Genomic DNA, 10,132 nt, shown 5'->3' with positions numbered 1-10,132 from the left:
CCTTGACTAGACAGACCTTTGTTGGCAAAGTAATGTCTCTGCTTTTGAATATGCTATCTAGGTTGGTTATAACTTTCCTTCCAAGGAGTAAGCGTCTTTTAATTTCATGGCTGCAGTCACCATCTGCAGTGATTTTGGAGCCCCCCAAAATAAAGTCTGACACTGTTTCCACTGTTTCCCCATGTAATTGCCATGAAGTGATGGGACCAGATGCCATGATCTTAGTTTTCTGAATGTTGAGCTTTAAGCCAACTTTTTCACTCTCCTCTTTCACCTTCATCAAGAGGCTTTTGAGTTCCTCTTCACTTTCTGTCATAAGGGTAGTGTCATCTGCATATCTGAGGTTATTGATATTTCTCCCGGCAATCTTGATTCCAGCTTGTGCTTCTTCCAGCCCAGCGTTTCTCATGATGTACTCTGCATAGACGTTAAATAAGCAGGGTGACAATATACAGCCTTGACGTACTCCTTTTCCTATTTGGAACCAGTTTGTTGTTCCATGTCCAGTTCTAACTGTTGTTTCCTGATCTGCATATAAATTTCTCAAGAGGCAGGTCAGGTGGTCTGGTATTCCCATCTGTTTCAGAATTTTCCACAGTTTATTGTGATCCACACAGTCAAAGGCTTTGGCATAGTCAATAAAGCAGAAATAGATGTTTTTCTGGAACTCTCTTGCTTTTTCCATGATCCAGCGCATGTTGGCAATTTGATCTCTGGTTCCTCTGCCTTTTCTAAAACCAGCTTGAACAACTGCAAGTTCACGGTTCATGCATTGCTGAAGCCTGGCTTGGAGAATTTTGAGCATTACTTTACTAGCGTGTGAGATGAGTGCAATTGTGCGGTAGTTTGAGCATTCTTTGGCATTGCCTTTCTTTGGGATTGGAATGAAAACTGACCTTTTCAGTAGCAAAGCCAGGATTTAAACCCAGGCTTCTTAGAATCCAAACCATGTCTTTCCCCCCCGCCTCCCAAGCCATCGTGTGCTGTGCTCTGGAGCTCTGTGCCTGCACACGTCCCCTCCAACCTTCTATTCTTCCACGGCCTGATATGAAATGTGTGCCACGGCCAGATTCCTCCTCTAAAGAACATGGACACAGCTGTGTAAGTTCTGGTTTATCTGTTCAGAAGGCACGCTCATTTCTTTATAAACACATCTGATGAATAGGAATAAAGTGGTTTTGGTTGCATTAATTTAGGAAGCATTTATTGAGTCCCTTACACATGTCAGGTACTGTCTGGCACTCAGAAACAAAGATAAAGGAGAGGCAGATGATCTATTCTAGGATTTGAGGGGTTTAGTTGTAGAGGCCAGCATAAACATTTTGAAAAGCACTAGTGAGTACAGAGAGAAGAGGTGCTTTTGCCACAGACGCCAGAAAAAGGGGCAACATCCATTTGAAAACATTTTTATCTGTATGAAATAATGATGGGTGAACCAATCAGACAAGACCTCTCATAGGGATAGCAATCTGTAGATGATTAATTACTTGGAGAGCTCCATGCTTCTCTGCCCTCAGAAGCCTGGGTTCCGGCAGCGCCGGCGTTGATCTGCTTCTCTCGGGTGTTCCCTTGGTGTCTGTCCCCTTGTGGGCTGTCTTCCCCTCAGCCTGCCCCCCATGGTGGTGGGGGACGTGTACACCAGCCAGCTCTGTACTGTGGCTTCCAGTGGAGACAGAATTGTAAACAAAATTTATTACTGGTCCCAGGTATGTCATAAGTGGAAAGTAGATTAAGACTGCTGCTGCTGCTGCTAAGTCGCTTCAGTCGTATCCGACTCTGTGCGACCCCATAGACGGCAGCCCACCAGGCTCCCCGTCCCTGGGATTCTCCAGGCAAGGACGCTGGAGTGGGTTGCCATTTCCTTCTCCAATGCATGAAAGTGAAAAGTGAAAGTGAAGTCGCTCAGTCGTGTCTGACTCCTAGCGACCCCATGGACTGCAGCCCACCAGGCCCTTCCATCCACGGGAATTTCATGGCAAGAGTACTGGAGTGGGGTGCCATTGCCTTTTGTTTTTCTGACGACTACAGTTCTCAGTCTGACTCTTTAGCTAACTAGCCATTAAAATAAGAGAGAAGGAAAAAAGTAAGGGAATTCCTTCTGTTTGTCTTGTTTTCTTTAGGTCACAGCATTAATCCCAACAGTTGTCTTTGCTACCCACCAGATTAGGACACCTTCTTCCTAGACAGTAAATAAGCACATTGATCTTATTTGTGATGTGAAAGAAATACTGTTTGTTCTGAGCTGCTAATAGGATATTTCACACTTTGGCAGGGTTGACAAGCACTGGAAAATGAAAAGAGATTTCACTTGGTTTTCCTTCTGTGCCCTTGGTGACATTAAAAAACAGTCTATTTTTCCCTGTTTACCTGAATTCTGTTCATAACAGACTCAATAAAGAACAATGGAAATGGTTCTTCGTGAAAGCAGACATTCTGACAAATTACTGTTTCTATTTGAATATACAGGGTTCTCTTTCTTTTCTAAATGAGCTTCAGTAGAAACCCTGGTGCTTGGCTCCACACCCTAGGATTCTGTGTATGTCCCCATGTGTGACTACCTGCATGGCAGCCTGTGCCGCCGCCGCCGCTGCCTCGTCAGGGAGGTCCTGAGCGAAGACTGGAAAGTAAACACATCGCATTCCTCATATTCCTTAGCAGAAGAATCCGTGCAGGCCCAGCCTCATGTTGATGTTCATTGCTGTTGTTGGTTGTCATGTGATTTATCAAGTGAGCTTTTACAAACCTTGTTGTTCAGTCACTCAGTCGTGGCTGACTCTTTGCGACCCCATGGACTGCAGCACGCCAGGCTTCCCTGTCCTTCACCATCTCCTGGAGCTTGCTCAAACCCATGTCTGTTGACTCAGCGATGCCATCCAACCATCTCATCCCCTGTTGCCCCTGTTCTCCTCCTGGCGTCAGTCTTTGTGTAACAAGTGATTTTAGATGGTAACTGTGCACGTTAGGTATTATGAGATCCTGGATCTTATTTAAACCAGTTTTAGCTGGCTTTGTCTGACAGTGCTCTGAGAAGAGAAGTGGGGGGATGGGGGGGTTCTCTCTACCAGGCGGAGGGAGACGTCAGGATACCCCTCGTCCCTGCCCCCCGCATGGCCCCCGCTGACCGCAGTGGACGGTGGTGGGAGACTGGGTTGTGGGGAAAGCCCTGACACTGCTGGGCCTCCTCTGACACTGCGTGGGCTGGAGGTGGGGCTTGGTTCTGGGCGTCGGGCATCACCCTGTGATGGCGGTGTGGGCGGTCCCACTGGGCTGCAGAGACTCCCCACAACAGCCTGTCGAGGGCCACGTGTGGGCTCCTCTCGCCCTTGGCTGGTGTGTGTGGCCATGGGTCACGGTTTTTCTGTGAAGTTTGCCTAAAAGGAAACAGCAAAACCCTTTCTGGCTCACTGGGCTGCCCCTTCCTTGTCCTTCAGTCGGAGAAAGTGCGCTTTTGAGGGTGTTGTCTGCTCCTCTCTCCTTTCAGCATCTTCTCATTTTGTTTCTGTGCAACATCAGGCAGTCCCTGTGTCTAGGGGGAGAAACAGGGAAAGTGTATCTCCTCCATCTCCCTGGGAGTGGAGGTTCTAAATGTCCCTGAATGTTAAGCAGCTCCCCCTGTGTGAGGAATGAGCCTGAGAGTCTGAGAGGCACCGGGAGAACCTTGTCCTGTTTCTGCTCAAATGTGAGCCACCGCAGTGACTGTAACTGTGTCCGTTTGGTAGCGAAGGTGGAGTTCCTTTGGTGTCTGACGCCTCTTCTCTGAAAGAGGCGAGCTGTCTTCTTGTAACGTTCCCTTCAGGTCTGTGCTCCTCCCCTCCGGTGGTGCCTGCCCCTGAGGGGTCCTGAGGCCACCCTGCAGCAGCTCCCACTGGCAGGGGTGTGGTCGCCTCCTCCACCTGACTCCCGAGGCAGGATCTGCTCCGAGCAGCAGAGCAGATGCACTGACGCTGCTGAGGCCAGGGCGCTCTCCCTGGGGCTGGTTTGTGGTGTCTGTAGCCAGCACGCCATTGCCCTTCGTACTCAAGATTTAGCAAGAGAGAGGAATCCAGCATTGCAAATAAATTTTTATTTGCGTTTCTTTCCCTTTCCAGGCAAAAGCTTATTATCCCAGGTGGAAGTTGCCCTGTTATTCTGAATACTTACTTTTGTCAGAAAGTTGTTGCCAAAGAAGATTCAGAAGCATCACGTGATGGGCACGAGTGTTACACGCCCTGTCCGAGGAGGAGCAGCACTCTGGCTCAGATGTTCCAGTTTAAGAGCCTAACCGATAGCTCACCCGAAAGCAAGGTATACTCCTCAACTTAGAAATTTTCACTTTGTAATAATACTGCATGTAAAGGCCAGGTATTTATAGAAGTGTTTTCCTTTGGTCTTCTTTAAGTATTCAACACACATATATGTCATATATACTCTAATTTATTAAAATTTGAGTTTTTTTTCTGTTCTCATAACTGCCTAAGAGCTTACTTAAGCCTCTTTAATTTATTTTAAAAAATCATCTTTTTCTTTTTCATGATGTTTGTTTCCCTGGGGATAAAGAGAGTTGCGTAAACTTGAGGTTACACACTGGAGATTGCTTTTTGGAATGTTAATGACCCTGAGCCATGACTATCCATGATGATGAACTGGGGGAGCGCTAAGCCACACTTGTGGTAGGCAAGAGGACACTCCTGGGGTGCTGTGGGCTCCAAGTGTCTGACTCCAGCGCAGCTACCTCAGGGTCGCCTGGCTCCCTGCGTCAGCACTGAGGGGTATGTTGAGGGTGACCACATGAGGGGAAACCAGAAAGCAAACAAATGGACTTTCATCCTGCTTTGTATGTGTGGAATCAAGCAGGGCCTCTCTTTGACTATCAGAACATGTGTCTGGAGGGAATTATGTGAAATCTCCCTTTAATCAATTTAACAGATGTACAGTATATGGCCCAAACTACATTACTGCTTTAACATACAGTTTCAAACAAGTATGTGATGTTAAATTCATGAAATGTGTCTACGTTGCCATCTATGCCAGGGTAGCTACCAGAGAGCTTAGTGTCGAGAGTGCGGGCTGTGGACCTCAGTGCCGAGTTCGGGTCCTGCCTCAGCCACTTCCTGCTGGCAGTCTTGGGCAGGATTCTCGGCTCCTGTCTCAGCATGCCTGTCTGTATAACAGTGGTGACGGTGCAGCCTGCCTCCTTGGGTTGTGAGGGTCACATGTTTGTTACGCAAGCACAGGATGTAGAGAACAGTGCTGGGATGCAGGGGCACAGAGTCTTCTGGAGGCGCCGTCCTCTTGTGAAGGTGTTTACCGGGATTGCTGAGGCGGCTCCTATGGTTCACTGGAGTGTGCAGAGTGCTGGCACTTCACAGTAACCCTGGTCCTTCTTTCGTTTTGTTTTGTAGTTTGTGCTTTGAGATTGTTACCTCATAGAAGAAAACTTTTAAAATTACCATGAGATATTTTAATAGGAGCCCTTTCTGCATGTTCTCAAACCCCCGAGGTGGTCTGTGTGCCTCAGCTCACCATGGCTGCACAGGTGGCCCGCAGGTGGGAGCCCTGAGCTGCGGCTGTGCATTTGTCCTTGTCATTCCTTGAGTGTCCTACAGTCACGGGGGCTGCCACATTTGGTATGGTGCATGCCCTTGTGAGTCAGGCTGCAAGTGTTCCTTTTGCATGTCTCATCAGGTTCTGTGTGATAGTCACACTGCGGTGGGCACAGACCAGACCCTCCATCCTGAACAAGTGGAGCCATGCGTCCCCAGCCAAGCTCCCCTTAGGGACTCTCTGCTGGATGCAGTCGAGAGCCACGGAGCTGCCGCCTGGACGGGAGTGGGCGTGCGAGTGGTGGTGCAGAGAGTGTACTCCCTGCCCTGCAGAGGCCAGCAGGCAGACAGCGCAGACCCAACCAGGGCACGGTGAGTGACGGACATGGGTGCTGGGCCCACACTCATCTGCACAGAGGGGAAGCTCTTCTCAGAGTGGTTTCATCACCACGCACAGGGGTGGTTTTTCTTTGGTTGGTTTTCTCTTACATCAAAATTTGAAACACCTGGTATGACAGAGGATTTTGTCCACGTATAATTATCTAAATGTGCTCAGTTGCTCAGTTGTGGCCAACTCTTTGTGACCCTGTGGACTGTAGCCTGCCAGGCTTCTCTGTCCTTGGAATTTTCCAGGCAAGAATACCGGAGTGGGTTGCCATTTCCTTCTCCAATTTATCTAAATAGACCTAGTAGAAAAGTTAGTCACATTTACTTTTACCTTTGATTGTTTATGTTACTGAACGTCATACAAACATGATTGGTATTGTTCTGAAAGAGCCAAGGCAAGGTTAAGAAGACCATGACAATAGCTGTCAAGTTTTATGTCTTAGAAACCAGGATAAAGAAATGGCAGCTGGTGGGTCTGTGGCTCTCAGATGGGCCTTTTGAGTTCACTTCGGTGTTACCTCAGGATCTGTGAGTGATGCGGATGTTGCTCACTGCCCTCGCCCGTGCGGCAGCCACTGACCACGCAGGCAGTATGGCTGCTGGGGCGAGCAAACTACATTTATAATTTCACTGAAGTTTAATTAAGTCATTTTAGGTAGCCCCTGTGGGTAGTGGCTGCTCCTTGGTGCCCTGCCTAACTCAGCAGCTGTGGGAGCAAGGGCAGACCTGTGATTCACGGTGCTTCGCTCCAACAGATAGTGGGAGCGGCAGCTTTCTACTCGCATTTCCACTCTTCCTGGTTGTGTGTTTGCAGACAGCTGTAGACACATGGTTGAGTAAGAGTTTCTTTGTCCTTGTCAGACCCTTCTGAGATCATCTTTCTATGTTAAATTGCTCTCAAAGCAGTAACACAGATTTATAGAAGAATAGAAATTAAAAGTGTAGATGCCAGTTTATCTGACAATCAGTCATTTTGTGCCTCTACTGTTAGAGAAGCACATACTGAAGCAATAATAAGTCACAGGCATCCTGTCCTTACAGTGCCTTCTGATGTTCGGAAGGAGCGGCAGCAAGCACGACTCTGTTACCTGTCAGTCGCCTTCCGGTGGACTGCAGCTTACTTTGAAGGACCATGAATTTCACAAAGTCCTTTCAGGTGCAGAGTTACAGAATATTTCTTGTGGAATTATAGAAAAGTTTATTTTTATTCTGTTTGGAAACTGTATGTGTGAAACCAATATATCCGTCTTTAGGTCTTTAGCACACTTGTAGCTGTTGACTGGTTTTGTTCTAGACTTAAAATTGTGTCCTTTTAAACAGACTTACCTGAGACAGTTACAGATCAGACAAAGGTTTTGTCTTGCTTGGCTGCTTCTGCGGTCTGTGACCATGCTGGGCTCTGAGGAGAAGATCCTAAAGCCCGCAGAGCACTGCTCCCACCTGGCACATACCAACTGAGGCTGTGCTCACAGTGGATTGAAGGCAGGGCAGGTGTAAAGCTCAGAAATAGGAAAGCAACACTGAGTTAATCAGATGTAATGAATATGCATCAGTGGGCATGGGGATTTCTTGTAGCACATGTGAGATTGTAAACAGAGGCTGGAGGACGGTAACCCATTTCATAGATGAGAACACTGGGCCTCAGAGATTGACTTGCTGACAGTTATACGTGGATGAAAGAAAACCATCATGAGATATAGAATCCCCACATGACAGGGTTGTAGAGAATACTGAAGCTGAAAGAAAGGGAAGAATATTGACTTGGAAGCAGGCTCTGTTTGATGCTAGATGGCCAGGGGCCAGTCACCCTGGAAAGCTGGCATGGGACCTGAGTAGACTGTGTACCATGAGGAAGGGTGGTCCTTCTGGACAGAGGTCATAGCGTTTGGCCTGGGGTGGGAGACGAGCCTTCTGTGATGTATTTGGGGTACAGAAAGGTCTTACTGTATAATCCATTATTAGTTTTTTCTAGATTCATTTGCTGTAATAATGATCAGGTCTCCAGTTTACAAATCCAATTAATATAGAAGGAATAAGACCCTTAGCCCTCTACTGATTCTCTGCTGGTGTGTATAAGGTGTGTCCTTGAGAGTCACTCAGCAGCATGTGTCCTGGCGTGGACCTTCACACCTGCATGTGCCACACGATACGAGGGGAGACACCCTCAGAAGACGTAGGCGTGTTGCCCGGAATGCTCTTTTCTATCAGCGATTTCTGCCTGTAACTTCTTGCCTGCTGGTAATTTCGGGCAGCCGTGCAGTGCACAGAGTCAGTCTTGTCCAGAGGCCCGAGCACGGAGGACATAGCAGGGAGACTGAACAGTGAGGGCCACTCCCCTGAGTTAGCTCACCTGCTTTTTCCCAAGAACCTCTGCTCCAGCAGTGAACTGAAGTCTTCTCTGATCACCATTTGTTTCCGTAGAGCCAGAAATTGCCATGTCAGAGGAAATTGAGGCCTGTGCCTGGGCATAAACAGAAGCAAGTCTGTTTTCTGGGACTCTTGCTACAGTGATTCTCCCTTCCTGCCCAACCAGGTCAGATGCCCCCCGAGGAAACACTGTGATGACTCACGTCTAACTTGGCACCTGATCTCGTTTGTCTGTCTGCTCCCAGCACTCTACCCATGGCACTTTTATGAGATCAGTCACAGCTTAGCTTCTGATGGCATGTAGCCCAATTTTTGTCACCTTTGAAATTAAGAGACATTTATTTGAGGCCTGCCAGTCCTGAAGAGGGTCAGATAGATTTGTCCTCTGAGCTGTGAAACATTAGCGAAAGTTTACGTTAGATTTCAGAAATGTCATATGTAAGTCTGCTGTCCATTGTTCTTCTGGATGACTTCTTTTAACTCACACTATTAAAGAAAACATTTTTACTTGGTTTCTCAAGGTGTTATATATCAGAGTAAGCCACATGAACTTTAGTTTTATAAATCATTCAATCAAAAGTAACAGAAGCCAGACCCGAAGCACTCCCTAAACAGTAAGCAGGAAATCTGTTCAGCACCAGCACACACCTTTACCTGGACCCACTTCATGTTGGATAAGTGCTAGGTAAACGTATGACTAATCAGACCACAGGCTTTTTAGCCCAGGGGGAGCGCTAGTTTCTTCTGGAGGGAACTGCAGCAGAGAGCGCAGAAGTGGGCTGCCTGCCACAACCCCCTCCTGGCAGAGTGGTGTCTAGACCACTCTACTCCCTGTCCGTGGTGATTGACTTTCTTCCTCCCTTTCTGAAACCATCACTTCCTTTTTCCTTGAGATGCTTAACTTAGGGACAGATAATTTTATCCCTCAGAGACACGTTGTTTCTAGCCTGTCACTGCAGAAACATTTATTGCTGGAGAGTTAGTCTTTCGTGAGGGCATTGAATTCATAGAACTTGTCCAGTGGTCTTGCATTTGGACGAAAGCCTGGAGGGAAAGACCCTTCATATTTAACTATTTCAGGGGATTAGATCTGATAGAGTGCACGAAGAACTATGGACTGAGGTTTGTTACACTGTACAGGAGGAAGGGATCAAGACCATCCCCAAGAAAAGGAAATGCAAAAAGGCAAAAGGGTTGTTTGATGAGGCCTTACAAATAGCTGAGAAAAGAAGAGAAGCTAAAGGCAAAAGAGAAAAGGAAAGATATACCCATTTGAATGCAGAGTTCCAAAGAATAGCAAGAGATAAGAAAGCCTTCCTCACTGATCAGTGCAAAAAAATAGAGGAAAACAATAAAATGGGAAAGACTAGAGATCTCTTCAAGAAAATTGGAGATACCAAAGAAACATTTCATGCAAAGGTGGGCACAGTAAAGGACAGAAATGGTATGGACATAACAGAAGTGGGAGATACTAAGGGGTGGCAGCAGTACACAGAAGACTGTACAAAAAGGATCTTCACGACCAGATAACCATGATGGTGTGATCACTCACCTAGAGCCAGACATCCTGGAATGTGAAGTCAAGGGGGCCTTAGGAAGCATCACTATGAACAAAGCTAGTGGAGGTGATGGAATCCCAGTTGTGTTCTTTCAAATCCTAAAAGATGATGCTGTGCAAGTACTGCAGTCAGTATGCCAGCAAATTTGGAAAACTAAGCAGTGGCCACAGGACTGGAAAAGGTCAGTTTTCATTCCAATCCCAAAGAAAGGCAATGCCAAAGAATGTTCAATTTATCACACAATTTCACTCATCTCATACGCTAGCAAAGTAATGCTCAAAATTCTCCAAGCTGCTG

At 47.1% G+C, this 10,132-nt stretch overlaps 1 protein-coding gene across 4 annotated transcripts in view; it reads left to right on the top strand.

Moving 5' to 3' along the window:
- Positions 1-10,132, top strand: part of SPIDR (scaffolding protein involved in DNA repair) — a 281,100-nt gene that overhangs the window by 178,986 nt on the left and 91,982 nt on the right. For all 4 annotated transcript variants that reach the window (XM_010838934.1, XM_010838936.1, XM_010838935.1 and 1 more), the window contains 2 exons: positions 4,089-4,284; positions 5,665-5,894. In XM_010838934.1, coding sequence (XP_010837236.1) covers positions 4,089-4,284; positions 5,665-5,894 — 426 coding nt within the window. The remainder of the gene's footprint in view (positions 1-4,088; positions 4,285-5,664; positions 5,895-10,132) is intronic.

This window comes from Bison bison, unplaced genomic scaffold, assembly GCF_000754665.1.
Source record: "Bison bison bison isolate TAMUID 2011002044 unplaced genomic scaffold, Bison_UMD1.0 scf7180017864108, whole genome shotgun sequence".
In the NCBI taxonomy this organism is placed as follows: domain Eukaryota; kingdom Metazoa; phylum Chordata; class Mammalia; order Artiodactyla; family Bovidae; genus Bison; species Bison bison.
This window is presented reverse-complemented; position numbering and strand designations above follow the sequence as displayed.